At 33.2% G+C, this 20,634-nt stretch overlaps 1 protein-coding gene across 10 annotated transcripts in view; it reads left to right on the top strand.

Annotated features, from left to right (window-relative positions):
- Positions 1 to 20,634, top strand: part of LOC149775581 (unconventional myosin-XVIIIa-like) — a 287,486-nt gene that overhangs the window by 257,997 nt on the left and 8,855 nt on the right. For 9 of the 10 annotated variants that reach the window (XM_089943593.1, XM_089943592.1, XM_089943594.1 and 6 more), the window contains 3 exons: positions 159 to 344; positions 3,982 to 4,118; positions 12,700 to 12,893. In XM_089943593.1, the coding sequence (XP_089799719.1) occupies positions 159 to 344; positions 3,982 to 4,118; positions 12,700 to 12,893 (517 nt within the window). The remainder of the gene's footprint in view (positions 1 to 158; positions 345 to 3,981; positions 4,119 to 12,699; positions 12,894 to 20,634) is intronic. The other variant, XM_089943588.1, reaches the window with a different exon arrangement.

Below are 20,634 nucleotides of genomic sequence, written 5' to 3'. Positions count from 1 at the left end.
AACATATATGGAATCAGAGAGGTATTAACATAAAAGTATGCAAACAGAGGATACAGTCAGTATTCTATGTGCAGATAATATCTCATCATCCTGAAATTAAAAATGTTCTCAATTCTTTGTTTTATATAAGTATTGAAATGGAACCATTTTTATTTCAGTTGCAGGTAACAAGAACAAAGGAACAGGTAGACAGAGCTACAGAGGAAAAGGAACAGCTAACTCTTGCTAAACAACAGGCTGAGGAATCGGTGAAGAAAATGCAGAGAAATCTCCGAGATTTGAGAGAAGAATTTTCAGATGTGCAGAAGAGGGAAATGGAATCTTCGCACAAGAGTAAAGAATTGGTCAGTCAAAACTCTGTGCTTGTTTTCTTCATTTATTCGTTAAAGTATTTAACTGTGGTGGCCTTAGTGCTTAGAGCATCTGTCTCAGATGTGGGAGGTTGCAGGTTCAAGCCATGGCTAAGTCATAGCAAAGACTTAAAAATGGTACTAATAGCTGCCTCACTAGGCTCTCAGCATTAAGAGGTTAGTGTTAGGGCTGGTTGGTATGATGTCAAGATAATGTGACTGGGTGAGACATGATGCTACATGTCTGCAGCATGATGCCCCAGTGCTAGACATCACTATAAACTGCCACACTGCAGACATTGTAGCGATATGACTGATTTTTTTAAAAGCTATATTAAAAATCCAAACACACACACACACACACACACAACACTCTAGCCATTAATCAGTACAATAACTACATGAAAATGTAGTTATATTTTTTACATCTTGACACTGGTAGAAGCATGAAGCGTTACACATGTAATTTCATCCTTGCATCTGTCCATGACTTCTTGGTAAAAATTTTTTGTTATTTGAGGTACATTAGTAGGGCATCTGTCTTCCATCCTTACATCTGTCCATGACTTCTTGGTAAACAAAATTATTTGAGTCACATTGGTAGGGAATGTGTCTTCCATCCTTACATCTGTCCATGACTTCTTGGTAAAAAGTTTTTGTTATTTGAGGCACATTGGTAGGGCATCTGTATTCCATCCTTACATCTGTCCATGACACACATTGGTAGGGCATCTGTCTTCCATCCTTACATCTGTCCATGACTTCTTGGTAAAAAAATATTGTTATTTGAGGTACATTGGTAGGGCATCTGTCTTCCATCCTTACATCTGTCCATGACTCCTTGGTAAAAAACAATTTTATTTCAGGCACATTGGTAGGGAAGCTGTCTTCCATCCTTACATCCATCCATGACTTCTTGGTAAAAAGTTTTGTTATTTCAGGCACATTGGTAGGACATCTGTCTTCCAACCTTACATTTGTTCATAACACACTTTGGTAGGGCATCTGTCTTCCATCCTCACATCTGTCCATGACTCCTTGTTAAAAAAAAAAATTAATTGAGGCACATTGGTAGGGAAGCTGTCTTCCATCCTTACATCTGTCCATGACTTCTTGGTTAAAAGTTTTGTTATTTGAGGCACATTGGTAAGGCATCTGTCTTCCATCTTTACATTTTTTCATGACACACATTGGTAGGGCATCTGTCTTCCATCCTTACATCTGTCCATGACATATTGGTTAAGTTTTTGTCATTTCAGGCTCATTATTGAGACATTTGTTTTCTGTAAACACATTTCTAGTTTATTAACATGTTTTGACCATTATCTGTTGAAAAGCTAGTTATTGTAGATTTCTCAAAGCACTGTAAATCATACAATTTTAGTGTCTTTAAATCTTCTTCAAAATTCCCAAGTCAGCATGTTAGTTTAGTCCTCTTCCCAAATTCACAAAATGTTTGTGATTTACGGTGTTTGATGACCTTATTTCCTATCACTTGAGCATAGTTTTTTTGTTACTATCCTGTGATACTATAAACATGCAAATAAATGATTAATGTATTTTGTTTTTAGTCAAATTTTACTTTTGTGTTACTATTTATCACACTATTGTTGTATTAATAATTGTCTGTAGAAAGTACAATTATCCCTCAGTGTAACACCCATCATTATAATGCTGTTTTGGATACAATACATTACAGCAGTGGACCCCTTTTGTCAAATACAGCAGTTGTACTTAATGTGGTCTTTCAGATGTATAGGAAAGCTGTTTCTTACATAAGTAGTGTATAAAAACAGAAATAATTGTACATGCATGGCATGATGTCTATGAAACTATTTGACATTCACAATCTTCTCAATAACTTGCACCCATATAACTTGTTAATCTGCTTCTAGTGGTGGGTCAGGCCTCAGGTCTCATTAAAAAAAAAATACAGCAAAATTGGCCCCCAATCTGTTAAACATGAAGAAAATTGCTATTAAAATTGGTAAATGAAACCTCCATATATCGCTTGTTTTATTGTTGGAAAAAGTGGTTAGTAGCCAGAAATTTTGATCAGTCATTAAATTCTTACCTTTTAACAAAAAGTTATATATTTTGATAAATTTTCTTTCCAAACAACATTCTCAGAACACTATAAATATAATATTCAGTGAAATGTTGATCAATGAAAATATCACTAATGCCTACTGGTGGCAACACTTTATTAAATAAAAACTAATTAAATAAGTTTTATCAAGTCAAATTTGTATTTTTTTTATTCAGGTTCAGTTTAATCACAATAAATGCAGTATGCCTTCTTGTATTCAAAAGTGAAAAATGTCAATCTATGATCACAGCTTTATCTATGTGTGTCTCAGTGAGAACCTAATTAAGTGCCAACCATGTTTTGATCCCTGACTTGTAGAAGCTTGTGTTTTATTGTTACATTCAATTCAGAGCAGACCTGCTTTGTATTTCACAATAATAACATAATATGCATCAAATCAAATAAAGGGGATTTATTCCAAAGAAAAGCTAAAAGACATACAAATCCTTCCTGCATACGAGCTAGCGGTCAGGGTCATGTGTCAGGTCAGCCCATTTCGGCTGATTAATCAAACACTTATAAACATTAATATGTGGGAAATATAACTAACAAAACTTAGCCTATTTATTCCCAAATATGATCAAGATAGCAAGGCAACCAGGCAAAATGAGTTCTTGATGAATGAAAAGCTTTGTTTCACAGATACAGTTCATTATGGAGAAGTGAGTTCCAGAGTTTGTAGTGAACTTAAAATTCCTTTTTTGGTAGAGAGAGATTTTGTCAAGGATGAGAAGAAGTTTCCCTGTTTCTTACAATGAAATTATGGCATCAATATATTACTGATGGAACAATATTAAAATAAAAATTGTTTCGACATTGATGATTGTTTCAAAAAATAAATGTCCCTAGTTTTTTTTATGAAAAGGAATCTTGTTTGGTTGTGAATCAGTAACAACAAAAAGCAGCGACATAGTACACAAAGTTTTCGTGTACACATGATGGTTTTTGAAACCTTTTGGAATTTTTTAAAACAATCTTTAAGAGGTTGGTTATCATGAAATTAAAGTTAATTCATACCAAAAGGTGGACAACTTTATTAGAACAAACTTTGTAATTTGCCAATTATTTCCAGCATGATTAAAAAACAGTTAAACAGCACCATTGCCAACCCTCTCCCACTTTTTCTCGTTCTCCAGTGTGATGGCATCTTATATTTTTTTTAGGTCCTTCAGTTGCACCCTAGTTTAAATTGCAGTGTATGATTTTGGACCCCTTTGTGCATGAATTATCAAGAGAGAGGTTGGTGTACATGCACATTATGAGAAATTAATGAAAGATGTTTGATTTTTTGTTGTTGCAGAGGATCACATTGTTGATATGAACTAACTTTGCCTTGGCTTTCTTTTCCTGAACCATGTTAAATCTAATCCAAAAGGACTTTTTAGTAGCCAAATGTTTAAACTATGATACGTTTCTCTTCAGAGATGAAGAAATACAAGAACAGCTTCATTTCTGTTTCTACAAGACAGATTGATTTTTTCACTACAGCTGTTAAAAGTGCATACTTTTAACTTTATTGTATAATTTTATACCTCATTGCAGGAGAACAAAGTTGCAGAATTGGAGTCTGATTTTGAACAGAATCAGTCAGATCTAAAACTTGCCTTTAAACGGATTGGTGACCTTCAGGCTGCATTAGAGGAGGACCTGGACAGTGATATCAGCTTAGGCTCTGATAGGTGAGATCATTTACCTGGACAGGTGAATCATAGATGTTATGTCTCAGCTATTACTTTCATTAGATTCCCCATAAATAAGCATCCACAAATAAAACAGGTTTTTTATTTTTGCTTGTTTGATTTTCATTTTCTTGTGGGAAATTTACGTTAATTTCTAGACAGAATTATATTTTTATTTTAAAAAATTATGTTACATTGAATTTCAAATTCATTTGAAAGTAGAGAAAGGGTATATAAATATATATACTCGTGCCTGTTCATGACCATGTTCAAAACCATAATGAACAGGTATAAACACTAAAGTGACCCGTGTATAAGCCAACCCACAACTCGCCACAAGATGGACACAGCAGTAAGTTCTAAATGCATTTATTTAGGCAAACTTATATTTTAAAAAATTATGTATACTTATCACGGGTTTGGCACGTATGATTATTAAAAAGAAATGGTATAAACTTGTTTGAAAAGTAATTTATTTAATTTTCTGTTTTCTTATTATTTCTGCCTAATTTAGATTTGTGTATAATTTGATTGAACAATGACAAGAATTGAGCAGTCATGAGTTCCTGTAACATTACCTCTCCCTTTTGACTCAATTATTGTTTGTTTGTGCATTATTGCATTGGACATTTTGTATCAGTGTACCAGTAATTACATTTTTACATTGCCTTGAAATTGTAAATACTTAACTCATTAAAATGTGATCTCAGAATGACAACTCAATGAACAACAACACGGTTTCATTCAATGCTTGCAATTAGGCTACTGAACATATTTACATAATGGCACCACCGCATGTACATTAAAGGTTTGAACACGCGCTAAATGAAGTACATTCTGCTGAATGAAGTACATCCCTTGGAGTCAAATCATAGCACCACTGCACTAAACTTTAATGACATCTCTAAAATACAACAGTGAAGTTTCATAAATAAGGTTTTGATAATTATGCAAATACTGTAAGAGCTGAGTTGTTGTTTGCTTTGATGTAATTGAATCAGGTGTGTCACAGGGAAAAATGGTGTGTTCCTTGTTAATTGCACACATATTGGAAGATCGATCAATATTTAGTGAAAATAAGGCTTTAAAATACCACCAAAAGAACCCCAACAATTTTAGGTCCCAATCTCTCTATTTTTTTATTCAGTCTCCCTGCTTGGTTTTTAAAAAGTTGACAGGTATGCCTTACACCCAGTTTTACAAAACTACGGTAATCATGCTAATATTATCCCGTACAGAAATTTCTTATGGATTCCGTATGGAATACTTATGGAATCCGTATGGAATAGATATGGACTGAAAAACTTATGGAATCAGACAATTTATTCCATATCAATTCCATAAGTACTTCACAGCAAGTGAAAATTCCATATGGAATAAAGTTGCAGCTTTAATCCATAAGCACTTTTTTCCATATGGAAAGCAGGCAGCATCATGGAAAATACTCTCTGAAGAATTAATAACCTAAACTATCTGATTAAAATAGAAATATTGGTGGGAGTTTGTGTACCTGTATTTGTCAGTGTAGCTGATGTGGAAGGATGAATATATACTAATAAATTTTAAGAAACACATGTATGTCAGTTTTCTTTAATTTATTTCCACAGATGTTTAAAAACAAAGACATGCCCAAAAAAGTAGGGAAAATGTAAACATAATCAGAAATTTAGTATTAAAATACAAGCATAGATGAATCTTTGGTGCAAGGTGGATTTTGGGCTTGATCTAATGTTTATTCTGAAAAGTAATTTTTTTGGCTTCCTATTAAAATATGCACTACAAAAATCATACCCTAGTGAAAATGTGACTTAAATTTCAGCAAAATCAATGAACATTTCTTGACATTCACTCAAATGTCCATTTTCACTAAAATCATGGTATTTTAGGAGATTTTACCAAAATTTAAGAAAATATCAGTGAAATTTTGTGATTGAAATTTCACTGATTTTGCCAACATTTCTGAAAATATTAGTGGGAATTTTTTATTGAAATTTCACTGAGAGTTTGTCAAAAATTCTAAAAATATAGTGATATTTTGTGAATGCAATATCACTGAAATTTTAGTTTAAAAAAATATAAATAAGGTATAATAAAAGTTATTTTTGTTTCTTGTACAATTTGATTGATTTTCAGCAGCATTTATATTCCCTGTTTCTGATAGCTGTAATTGTATTGTTTATTTTGGGAACAATAACTTCTTTCCACATCTTTCCGTATTATATTTCTTTATCAAATTTTGTTATTGTTGTTGTTGTATTTTTTTAAACTTAAACTGGATTTAACTGCCCTCAAACAAGTTTTCTTGTTTTCTGTTTTGAATCAGAATTTCGCTTTTCTCCTGACCTGAATCTGATTTTCCTCGATATGGACCCTTTTTTTAATATCGTCTCTGAAACCTTTTTTAAATAGTGCTCTATCCGGTCCCATTCCGCAACGGGCTTTCTGATAAATATTTGTTCTATTTATTATTTAAAGGATGATCATTGTAAAGAGCTTTCTGATTGGTCAAAATTTTGTACTTGTCCAATGAGTCGTTGCTTAACGGAAACTGACGGGAATGCTAAACATGGCGATTCGAGCGGGATACGAGTTTGAATAACCATTTGAAAAATGTGCGGCAAAGAGAATAGCTTGAATCAAAGTCGATGGGAGCGTAAGTGGTCAGTGTGTATGAAAACTGAACGCCAGGATTAGCATTTCGCTTTTTGTGCCATAACAGCTCTACAGTAGCGGCTAATGTGCTAAATAGGACAAGGAATTGAACCAGGATGATTTCGAAGTTATATAACTCAAAACTGATTAACTTCCAGGATGAATTTAAGGAGGACAAAGTATAGATCACTGGTGGGAATTGTTGCAAAATACCCATGTCTATCAAAGATAGTCATATCTTTGCGGAATTTTCTTGGCCCACACGTAGAATCATCATTCAATATCGTGAGGCATTATTGTGTATATTATCTAAATATTCTAGGTGTGTTGGAATTCAGTGTAAAATAAGAGTACTTCTATCATGATAAACGTTTGTCACGCTGCTTATTGAACAAGGACTAATTCAAGAGACCACAACAGCATCATAGTTTGTACATTAATCAAAAATCAAGTTGCAGTACAAGTGACATGGCAGGCTTTTAGCATTTCTTTTCATGTCTCAAATGGATGCTTTTCTGTAATTTTGCATTATTTTCACAGTTGAATTTTTCAATGCAGATTAATATTTTATATATGTTTATGTGTTCACAGATGCCTGTGCATATATTCTAGGCTTGATACTTTGATTTTTAAAATCAATTAATTATTTACTGTCAAGCCATATTCTTCACATCATGTTGTATATACTATAAATATTCTACATAACAGATAGGCCTCAAGGTAGATTAGTTCTGCAATTAAGTTACCTTCTCTAAATAAAGTCATTATTATTGTTAATTTTATTATTATTATTAACTCCCATATCTCTTGCCTTGGATGTCATATAATTATAACATCTGTAAAAAAAATCATGCAAACTTAATATCATCTTGGTTAATGAAGTCCTGTTTAGTCATATTCATTATTAATCTGAAACCTTCTGAAATGTATGAAAAACCTCTGAAACTTCAGTAAAATACTATACAATGATCAGAATTGTAGTGAAATCTCACAAACGTTTTAGTCAAATATTTGTGAAATCTCACCAGACTTTTCAGTGAAATGAAAAAGACTTAAGTGATGCCATCATGGATTAGGCTTTGTATGCGATAAAGAAAATGAGGACAAGAAAAACCTAAATCTTATTTGATAATGTCTGTCAAAATAAAATTTATATCCATTTTAAAAATTATGGTGAAATATTCATCATTGATTCCCAATAATGTCTAAGAATCATTAGGCAGTATAATAGAAATCTGAATCAGATTTTTTTTATGGTTTAGACAGAAAGTACATAAAAAACCCTTCTGAAATCCGCCTTAAGTATGCCTGGAAATTTTTGTACGGGATGAACTATTACCAAATTCCATATGAACTATTTACAAATTCCATATGGAACATTTACAAATTCCATATGGTATATTTGCCAACTCCATATGGACTATTCACAAATTCCATATGGAGTATTGCCAAATTCCATATGGATTATTCACAAATTAAATATGGATTATTGCCAAATACCATATGGAATTTTAATTTTATTCCATATGGAGAACCTACAGATCTCATGGACTAATTAGCATATTCCATGAGATTTTCCATACGGAGTACGTACGGAGTCCATAACATTTCCATATGGATACACTGAAATCCATAAGAGTGCTTTAACTATAGAATAGAAATGTCCATATGGATATTTCTGTAAAAGTACGTACGGATTCCATATCCATTCCATGTGGAAAATTTCGTACGGGATGGAATGAAATGCAATTACACATCCGACACCGGTCCGATTGCCTGGTGGTTAGAGCATCTGCTTCGGCTGCAGTAGGTCATGGGTTCGATCCCTGGCCGCGTGATACCAAAGATTTATAAAAAAAAATTGTACTAACAGCTGCCTCACTAGGCACTCAGCATTAAGAGGTTAGTGTTAGGACTGGTCAGCCTGGTGTCAGGATAATGTGACAGAGTGAGACATCATGCTACATGTCTGCGGCTTGTATTCCATCACAGTTTTCTTCTTGGACCTTGTGATCAAAATAAAATATGGTCTGATATATATGAAAGAGAGAGTTCAGCTCTTCGTTTTTTTTTTTTTAACCTTATTGCCCCCGTGTTGCTGAAGCTTTTATCAAAGACAAAAAACATTAACAAATGAAACAGTAAATGTAAACTATGAAAATACATATGATACTCTTTCAGTGTTTAAATATTCACTATAGTTACATCCATATACACTCCATTAGGTTAAATTCCAAGAATGACCATTTTGCATGCTAATTTTCATTGCAAATATAACGACCTCACCATTCCCAACAAATAAGATTTTGTTTAAAGTGCATGTATTCTTCCTGTACTTAGGCAGCAGTTGTTTTTGATCTTTGCCTATGATAAATGTACTTTAAATTGCTGTTGGTTCTGTCAGCAAGTTAAAAAATGTCACTGGCTGAGAAATTTACTCGATTAACCACCTGGCATTTCCTTTCATTTTATGGTACGGTATTCATAACACCCATGGGTGGCCTCTTTGCCCTTTTGGTGGTCTTGCTAATCTGATCTGGTCTGCTGAATCTTGACCGCAAACAGGTGTTATCTTGGAATGTTTGAATACAGCCATAGCGTATTTAATTAGCATGTAAATTCCAGTACAAAGCCATGTGATTCTTGTAATAATGGAAGTGGCAACAAAAACTAGAAGGAATTGCTTACCTAGTGGTATTAATTGATAATGGAATATGGTACTGCACTTGTACACAAATAAAATCAGTCATCAGTTAAGTGAACAATACAGATTGACAATTGTGAAGACATCTCTGTCTGTCTTTCTGTCCTCGCTCTCTCTCTCTCTCTCTCTCTCTCTCTCTCTCTCTCAGTGGGGCATACCTTTTAATTGATCATTAGGTGCAGGAACAAAATTGTGATGGAATATGTCTTTGTCATGGTTATTCATCTTCTAACTTGTCAATTCTAACGCATATATATGTAATCAAATTTAAACAACATATATTACTAACAACATACATTACTGGTAATAGCTGCTTTAGCGCAGTTACATCTGATCTATGTTAATTTTCAATACTGATGATTATGTAATTGTTTAAAATACACAATGTGGGATACTTTATTTTTTCATACATAATCTCTTCCCCAAAATGAAATAGTTTTTACACATTATTTTTCGTACTCTTGGAGAATTATTTTCCATATGAAAAATATGATAAACTGATTCGGATGACATAATCCATATATAAGTCGATTCTGAGTATAAGACAAAGCTAAGGTTTTCTGGTCAAAAAGTATCGTCTTATAAGCCAGCAAATACAGTAACTAGAAATTTCACCCTCATGTCTTGGAAAAGCGTACATATCACCCAGCTCCAGTTCAATCTCGTGTTATTTAAGTTAACATGTTGCACTTCACATATTGAGTACAGTGTATATTTGATTTACACACTTATCACACATTAATTATTTATAATTAGTTCTATGCTGCATTTAAATTTACAATCTCACACTATTCATTCATCTAATGAAAAGGACTGTTTAATTAAAAAGTTGTTGCAAATTTTGTTGGCACAGATGTTTTATCAAATTCCCTGTCTTCATTTATCAGTTAAAACAATCATCTTTTTTCCAGATTGGTGTTTTAGTTTTCTTAATGAAAGGCGTATTATGAGTTTTAATCTTTGTTGTATTATGAATTTTAATATGTGTTGTTTTGATTCAATATATCATGCTAGATTAATTTTTTTTAAATCTCATAAAAACTTAAAATTTAAAAACAATTAGAATATTAATGGGGTTATTTAGCTCGTAATATGTCCAAAGCTTAAGACTTTTTAAATTTATATTTAGGGTATTCATATCTGAACAATTTTATTTCATCCGATTAGTTGTAACAAGAATATTGATCCTTTTAGTTTCAGGGTTTCATTTTCATTTAACCTTCCCTATATGGAGTGCAAATATTCAAACTTTGAAAGATGCAGGCTAAAGGAACATGTTGGCCAAGCCTAATTTGAGATGCTGGTCCAAATTATATCCCCAGCCGAGTCATACCAAAGACAAATTATAATAACAGTCTTTAATTTTAAGTATAAACTGAGGAAGTGAGCTTCAGTTTGGAATCCCATCGGCTTGCAGAATTCTTGTCTTTGGTGTAAGTGTAGATTAAAGTTCTGTTTGTGAAATTGAACAACAATTTTGATTATTTGTAAATGGATGCTTGGATCAAGTGACAACACAACACATTGTGATGAAAGATGGAAGTTTATGATATGAATTAATTAAAAATATATACTCTACAAAATACAGTGATTCTTTCACACTCTAAACATACATCTCATTCAGTTACTTTATCCAAACATTCACAAGTAGGAAAACAAAAAATGATTCATATATTCAAATGTATGGTGGTAAGATTCATATGATCTCAGATAATGATTATAAGATTCAAATAATCTAATCTAAAAACATGTAATGAAGGTGAAATTCAAATGATCTCATGGAAGGAAAGTAAGGTTGAAATAATCTCCTATGATGAAAGTGAGATTTACATAATCTCAATTAATTTCATGTAATGAAAGTGAGATTCAAATGATCTCATGGAAGGAAAGTAAGATTAAAATAATCTCCTATGATGAAAGTGAGATTCACATAATCTCATGTAATTTCATGTAATGAAAGTGAGATTCAAATGATCTCATGGAAGGAAAGTAAGATTAAAATAATCTCATATGATGAAAGTGAGGTTCACATAATCGCATGTAATTTCATCTCATGGAATGAAAATAAGATTCACATTATCTCATGTAATCACAATGACTCAGTTGTACTCAATTGAAACAACAATAAATTGAAACAAATATGACTCAATTATTTGTACAGCCATATGATTCATAAATATTTGTAAAAACTTGTAAATGTGTCCACTGACAAACCACACAGTTCTCCCGAATTCTTAGGTTGGCCCACACTTGTATCAGCCACACACACCCTTCATGGATCCACCATGCGCACAAGTTTACAAATTAGTGGTTTAGTCTTTGCATGGCCTTGATAGTTATATCATCTTCGATATCCAAATAGACACACAGATGGCCAGACAGACAGCCTGATATACCCAAACACACATGTGCACAGACAGCACACAGTTCTCCTGAATTGGGTTGACCCACTTGTATTGACCACACCCACCCTTCATGGACCCACCATGTGAACAGACATACGTATAGACATACATACAGACAGTTACAACAAAACCAAACTGGTCATAATAACAGGTATGGAATTAAAATCTGTAGATACATGTTACTCACTGAAATCCTTACTTGCAGTTTGTAACAATTCAAAAACTGAATATGCTTCACATACCAAATAAAATACAAATGTAACACGTACCCCTGTGGCTGGAGAACAAAAATGGAGAACGTTCACTCCTTGGCAAGATCCAGAGACCAGTGTGTCAGAAAACAAACATGCCTTAAATCTACAGGAGAGTGAGTATTGGTAAGGGTAGAATGGAGTTTGCTTCATTTAAGATGGCTAGAATTTTACAGACTGACAAATTCAGATTGATGTAAAATATGATACAGTTTTTCCATATAATCCCAAAAACCGAAAGGGTCTTTATTTCCTCTAATATCAAATAGTCTCTATTTGTATCATATTAAAATAATGGTGTGTTTCTTAATAGTCTCTATTTGTATCATATTAAAATAATAGTGTGTTTCTTATCTATTTTACACTGTGTTTGATTATTATAACGTGTTTCTTGACTGACGCTAAATCAAACTTGTATTTTGAAAATTAATTTTTGTACACTTATGATATAAAATCTTTCCTCTCTCAAGGGTTGTGCCAGTTCCAACACCAATTTCACTAATTGTAGATAGTTTTCACACCTAACAAACTAAACATTTTACCCCATGCAACTTGTGACTGTGTTACAGTGAGGATTTTGACATGGAGGGTGATGATGATGATGATGACACTGATATTGACACGTTTTTACAAAACCACAAACAAAATGCAGTGATGCGGCAAAATAGCAACGGGAGCTCTACATCACACTCAGTATCCACAGCAAGTTCAAGACAGGATGCTACTTCAGGTGCAAAGTTGGCAGCTAACACTGTAGATGCCAGTATGTATGCTTCGCTTTGCAAACTCTAATTTCTTGCCACTAAAAATAGCACAGTCTGGTTTTCTCAATCCTACGTAAAGTATTGCTATTGAAACGAAAATACAAAACAAAATAGACTGTCATAAGTACTTGCTTGTAAGTCATGTTCAACTTCAAACTGCACAGATCCAGGTCACCTGTTGCTTAATGTACTGGCAGATGTGGGTCTGTGCATTTTGTTAGGAGTAATCAGTAGAACAAACAACATAGCCGGGATCACTTATTTTGACTGCAAAAACAAACTTAAAAACCTTATAAAGTTCCGTGCCTTAAATATTTTCAGCATGTTTTTGATGTTTTTTAATTTCATGGTGTTTGTGTTTTGTAATAATATCATTATATATGTTTATTTTTTATGTTAAAGGTGTTGTATAATGTTGTAAAGCGCTTAGAGCTTCTAAAGATGAAGCACTATGCAAAGTCCTCATTATTATTATTATTATTATTATTATTATCTACAGGCACATTATCCTATGGCAGATCAGGATCTTTGTTGTATGAAATTGACTTATAAGCAAGTATATACAGTAATCAAATCTTTGTATTTATGTATGCAATATTTTACCCTTGTGTAACATGCATGCAGCAGCAAACAGGTACATAATGCATCAGCAGATCAGGGTCTTCACTATTAGAAACCGGTGTTGACATTAGTCTGCTGCCACATTATGCAATGACAGATCTCAGTCCATGAAGTTTGTTGTTTGGTTCATGTTATACAGGAGATAATATGGTAATTTTAAAATGACATCCATTAAATAATATATTTCTTCAATTATAAGTCACTGGGGTCAGCCTGATTGTCAGGTGGAGGGGTCTGTTATCAGACAAAGATACCATTTATAAATGTTGCCAGAATTTGTATATGTGGGGGTGGGCTTATCATTGGAAAAATAGGGTACTCTCCATACATTGCATAATATAAAAGTAAGTTGGAAAAATGTAGGTTGGATGAACCAGGCTGGACTGTTTTGCAGGCTTTCAGAAAAATGTATAATCTGTGTGTTCTAATTTTTGTATCTACATGTATGGATTTATATTTTAATAAGGAACTCTTTATCTAATTAACAAATAACTCTGTCTCTGCTAAACTGTTAAAACAATGTGTCATCCCCATGTTGTCATGTGTCTCATTATTATTTATACTGGAAATTTGAGGCTTTGCAGTATAAAAGAAAGAATATAAGAAATTACATGAAAGTATAGACGAATGATAGAATAAAATAATAAAAGCTATTAAAAAACAAATTAAAATGCATTGAAGGGTTTTCTTTTGCTGCAGTTTTTTTTGGCCAGTCCTTTATTACTCAAATTTAAGAATTACATAGGGTGGGAGAGGGAAACACTTTATGTTCAAGTTTTGAAAATGGTGCCTTCAGGTTTGTACCTTTTGAAATTTGAATGAGATGTAGTAGTCCAATACAGTGATAAACTGTATAACTTGGAGCAAGCATGTGCATGAATTGAACATTCTTAACTGTACAAGAAAACCACATAGAAATAAAGAGTTTGTTACTGTCTACACAGTTTGTGAAATACCAATTTTTTTAGGGGGTTACTTTTTTACTGTCACTGATGCTGACATTGCCACCAGAATTCAATGTAAAGTTGTTAAACTTGAGGCATATCACTGAATTGCATTAGAGTTCAACTGTATGCCCAAAGTTTGTAGCCTGAAATTTTAGTTTCCTGTCATGTCTGCAGTGACAGCATCAAGGTCAAGACTCTGTATTAAAGTTTTTGATGTCATATTTCTTCCACATCATTTGCTGCATTCGGTTGAATAGTTATATTCCTGTTTGCCTGAAGTTTGTACTTGAATATCCTGACAGTATTCCCATTCATGTACTATGGTATATAATGTACAGAAACTGGAGTATGTGTACATTTCTAGCAAAGGCAAATACATGGATGTATGTATATAAATCAATGGGCACACAGATCATGTAAGCCCTTTTTACTGCCTGTAGTTCTCATGACTACGTATCAAGTGGTTTGTTGGTGAAGATTCTCGAATATGAATGCAACATGAGTACAGGTATCCGATAACTTACGTGATTTCGACTTGCAAATTTGCCATTTACTCGATTTCATATGAATTTTTTTTAATTGAATTTTTTGTGTGAAAACTAAAAAATAATGAAATTATTTGTCTAAAACAAATATAAAATTAGGACTCATAAACAGCTAAAATTAATGGTATTAACGTTATTACCTATTTTTCAATGAAAATTAAAGGCAGTTAAACCAAAAATTTAGAGTTATGCGGTTTTGAGTTGCGTGACCCAGACTTGGGAATGCGACTAATGTGTAATTCAGGGGTTATGTGTACATCATTATATGGTCATATTTCTCCATCAATATCATGTTACTTAGGGCGAACATGTTATGCAGATGATCATGGCGGCTTGTTATCCCACACCATTTTGTAAAAAAATGGGCATATAGTATTCTTGTTTCCATCCATCCACATACCATACTTTCCATCCAGACTGTAACATTCAAGATAGCTGAAGGTTAAAGAATGAAACTTGATATATGTACACATCATCATTAGAATGTGTGTTTCTTGCAACATTAGATGTCCTATCTTCAAGGTCAGAATTAATTCTCAGAAATTTAAGTTTGCACACACATTCCTTTCTATTTAATAACTTTACTATTGATAGGATCTATAGGATATACCACCTATAGTGGGATCACCTTAAACAAAGTACAGTACTCATTATAACACTGTTGATAGGATCTATAGGTTATACCACCTATGGTGGAATCACCTTTTAACAAAGTACAGTACTTTATATTGATAGGATCTATAGATTATACCACCTATAGTGGGATCACCTTATAAGTACAGTAATCAATACAACACTGGTGATAGGATTTATAGCTTATACCACGTATAGTGGGATCACCTTATAACAAAGTACAGTACTCATTACAACACTGTTGAAAGGATCTATAAATTATACCACCTATAGTGGGATCACCTTATGACAAAGTACAGTACTCATAACACTGTTGATAGGCTGTATAGCTTACACCACCTATAGTATGATCACCTTATAACAAAGTACAGTAATCATTACAACACTGTTGATAGGATCTATAAATTATACCACCTATAGTGGGATCACCTTATAACAAAGTACAGTACTCATTACAACACTGTTGAAAGGATCTATAAATTATACCACCTATAGTGGGATCACCTTATAGCAAATGATACTGCTCATTATAATGTTATCAATAGGATCTCTGGATTATGCCACCTATAGTAGGATCACCTTATAATGAAGTTCAGTACTCATTATAAGACTGTTTGATCTATAATTTATACAACCTATAGTGCAATAACCTTCTAAAAAAGTACAGTGCTCATTATAACTCTGTTGATAGGATCTATTGGTTATACCACCTATGGTGGAATCACCTTATAACAAAGTACAGTACTTTATAACACTATTGATAGGATCTATAGGTTATTAAACCTATACTGTAGTGGGATCACCTTATAATGAAGTACAGTACTCATCATAATGCCATCAATAGGATCTACAGATTATATCACCCTATCATTGTGACATTGTGTCCAAATTTAGACTGCTCTTTAATCACATATATACTGAATACACAGATTTTATGCTTCATAAAAATAAGCTCAAGATGTGTATTGAGATTTGTACAGTATGTTCCTGCGTATGTGTTAAATCCAAATGCAAACTGTACAAACCTAGATCTGCCATTACACTGTCATTGGGTCTTTGCCATTTTTTAGGACTAATTAGGAGGAAAAATAACATAGATCCTGATCTGCCAGTATATCATGTGATGTCAGATCTAGGTCTATGTTCTTTGCAGTTGGGCTTGACTTATAATTGAGTGCATACAGTACCCTAAATTACGATATTTCGTCTTACCTTGTTCCTTTCAACTTTTACAGTTCAGTCCACTTTGTTAAATTGTATATCCTCCATTAAGCTTATTTCATCATTTTGTTGCTTTAACATTCCAAAGTAAACTATTCATTAGTAAGTAATGCATACTTGCAGAGTAAACTATTCATTGATAAGTATATTTGCAGAGTAAACTATTCCTTAATAAGTAATTTTGCAGAGTAAACTATTCATTAATAATAAGTATTTTGCAGAGTAAACTATTCATTGATAAATATATTTGTGAAGAATCTCTTAGCTACAGGTAAACAAAGATAACAAAAGTTCAAGGTGAATCTTACCTTTCTTTTCATGCAGTTACTTAAAATTTCTACTTTTTTATGCATTTGAAATATTTTAGGTGATGTTCATATTTGTATGATCCAAACATTTGGTTTCTGTATTGCTTCTTTTAACATATTTATGCAGATGGGAATATTTTATTATGTTTAATATCAAACACAGTAAAAATTGCTTGTAATCATTAACTGCCTCCAGTAACAATAAAGAATTCAATATTTTTAATATTTAACTTTTAACCAAATGCTTCATTAAGCACTTGCAAGGGTGCTATTGGTCTTTCAGGATCTATGAATATCACAACAATATATCAGACTGGTTTAAGGTCAGTTTTAGAGTCATGAGACTTGAAGATAGATTCATCTAATTAAGTAATGCGACTTTTTTGACTTGCAAAGTAGGTCATTGTGATCCAGTTTTAATGTGTAAGCGTTTCTTTGGAGTTGAAGAATGTAGTATAAAAATGAAATTCAACAGATACCATAGTGTGACCCACTTGATGCATATAGAACACTGCTTGCTTTAATATTCCAATAGCCAGAAAAACATTTACACAGCTACGTAGGTGTTGTTCTGAGTCTGTAGAAAGAACAAGTTTGAGATGGTCTAGGGATATATTTAAGACTGTCAGGCCAAGACAGATTCATCAACCAAATTAGGCAAGTTCTTTCCCCCAGCTTATAACAAAATATGAATGTTGTATTGTATTTATTACATACCCCATTTTTTACCATGCTAAATAGTTCAAGCTTTACAGTGTGAATGATTCTCAAAACAAATTAAGGTTTATAAAAGTTTGTTTGTGTCTGAGATATCGAATTGCAGAAAAAACACAGACATATGTAAAAACAGGGCGTATGATACAGAATTATGATCGAACATTTGTGTCGAATGCCAGATCAGTTATGTATGAATAAATGGGTATGTAGTAAATTATATTATTTAACACATTTTTAAGGAGCTTATAGCCAGAAATATATGTAATTGTCTAACACATTTATAAAGAGGTTGGATGCTTGAGACAAATCTTTTTGGTTCTATTTCATCTGTTTGCATTATGCATAATCAAAAATTGAAGATATGCTTCCTCCTCTGGTTGCTGAATCAGCATAATCAAATATACATAGTGAGAGCACATGTCGAAGAGATTAAATACAGGTATACAATATTCTGTTGTACTTGAGAGCATGCAGTGTTGACATCTCAAGAATCCTTAATAAGTGTGATGCAAAATAACATGATAGATAGAAACTTCAGAAATCATTGATAAGTACAAGTAGAGTTGTACAATTTCAAAGGATTAATGTTCTGTTGTTTAAGATAAAAACAAGACCCGGGTCTGCATGTTGAACGCATGATCAAGGCATAAAACGTTAACCAGTCCTGTAAATGCTTTTCATGATGGTGGTGTCAATGATAATAGAAAAGTGAATGCAGTGTAATGCTTCCAACTTAATAGGTTGAACAATTGTTTTTTGGATGAAATTTATTTTGCCAGTAGTTTTGTTTGTATTTTTTGTTTCCAGAATAGAATCTTGTAATGGGTCATATTTAGTAACAAGACACCTATGAAGAGAATGACACTCTGCTGACTGAAAATAATATTTACAAATCCAGGATAAGACCACTTTTACTGTCCTTGTATTCTGTTTTAACTGCTGAGCATTGTAATTACATATGATATCCTGGAGAAAGTCTAAGATACTAAATTTGGTAACAAAATAGTTTTTCTTACATGCCTAAATGGACAAGATACATGTATTACAAGCACCTGGCAAAATTCTTAGTCATGGCCATTGACTGTGAACCTAATATAATGGATAGAAAGTTGATAAGTTTGTCTCAGACAGCCACAAGATTTATCCACATACTAAGTTTGGTTAAATGTATAATAAAAAAAGAGGTGGGGGACATCCCCCATTATCTTTCAGTAACATTATTCAAGGTATTGTGATATATCCACATACCAAGTTTGGTTAAATCTGCAATGGCAGGGACCATATTTATCAGTGTCTACATTCAAGTTATTTTTGTAATGTATCTACATGATCAGTTTGGTTAAATCTGTAATACAAATGGGGTCAGGACATTTTTTTCAGTTTCGTTATTCAAGGTGTTCTTTTTATATACTAATTAAATGTCAGTATGGCCATTCATATTGGGTGTCAGAGGGGTACTGTTTTTATTTTGGACTAATTAAACGTCAGTATGGCCAATCATATTGGGGTGTCATAGGGGTACTGTTTTTATTTTGGACTAATTAAACGTCAGTATGGCCATTCATATTGGGTGTCAGAGGGGTACTGTTTTTATTTTGGACTAATTAAACGTCAGTATGGCCATTCATATTGGGGTGTCATAGGGGTACTGTTTTTATTTTGGACTAATTAAATGTCAGTATGGCCATTCATATTGGGGTGTCAGAGGGGTACTGTTTTTATTTTGGACTAATTAAACGTCAGTATGGCCATTCATATTGGGGTGTCAGAGGGGTACTGTTTTTATTTTGGACTAATTAAACGTCAGTATGGCCATTCATATTGGGGTGTCAGAGGGGTACTGTTTTTATTTTGGACTAATTAAACGTCAGTATGGCCATTCATATTGGGGTGTCAGAGGGGTACTGTTTTTATTTTGGACTAATTGAACGTCAGTATGGCCATTCATATTGGGGTGTCAGAGGGGTACTGTTTTTATTTTGGACTAATTAAACGTCAGTATGGCCATTCATATTGGGGTGTCAGAGGGGTACTGTTTTTATTTTGGACTAAATAAACGTCAGTATGGCCATTCATATTGGGGTGTCAGAGGGGTACTGTTTTTATTTTGGACTAATTAAACGTCAGTATGGCCATTCATATTGGGTGTCAGAGGGGTACTGTTTTTATTTTGGACTAATTGAACGTCAGTATGGCCATTCATATTGGGGTGTCAGAGGGGTACTGTTTTTATTTTGGACTAATTAAATGTCAGTATGGCCATTCATATTGGGGTGTCAGAGGGGTACTGTTTTTATTTTGGACTAATTAAACGTCAGTATGGCCATTCATATTGGGGTGTCAGAGGGGTACTGTTTTTATTTTGGACTAATTAAACGTCAGTATGGCCATTCATATTGGGGTGTCAGAGGGGTACTGTTTTTATTTTGGACTAATTAAACGTCAGTATGGCCATTCATATTGGGGTGTCAGAGGGGTACTGTTTTTATTTTGGACTAATTAAACGTCAGTATGGCCATTCATATTGGGTGTCAGAGGGGTACTGTTTTTATTTTGGACTAATTAAACGTCAGTATGGCCATTCATATTGGGGTGTCAGAGGGGTACTGTTTTTATTTTGGACTAATTAAACGTCAGTATGGCCATTCATATTGGGGTGTCAGAGGGGTACTGTTTTTATTTTGGACTAATTAAACGTCAGTATGGCCATTCATATTGGGGTGTCAGAGGGGTACTGTTTTTATTTTG

This window comes from Sinohyriopsis cumingii, chromosome 19, assembly GCF_028554795.1.
Source record: "Sinohyriopsis cumingii isolate HCF-2022 chromosome 19, ASM2855479v2, whole genome shotgun sequence".
Taxonomy (NCBI): domain Eukaryota; kingdom Metazoa; phylum Mollusca; class Bivalvia; order Unionida; family Unionidae; genus Sinohyriopsis; species Sinohyriopsis cumingii.
Note: the sequence above shows the minus strand (reverse complement) of the source record. Positions and strands in the feature narration are given on the sequence as shown.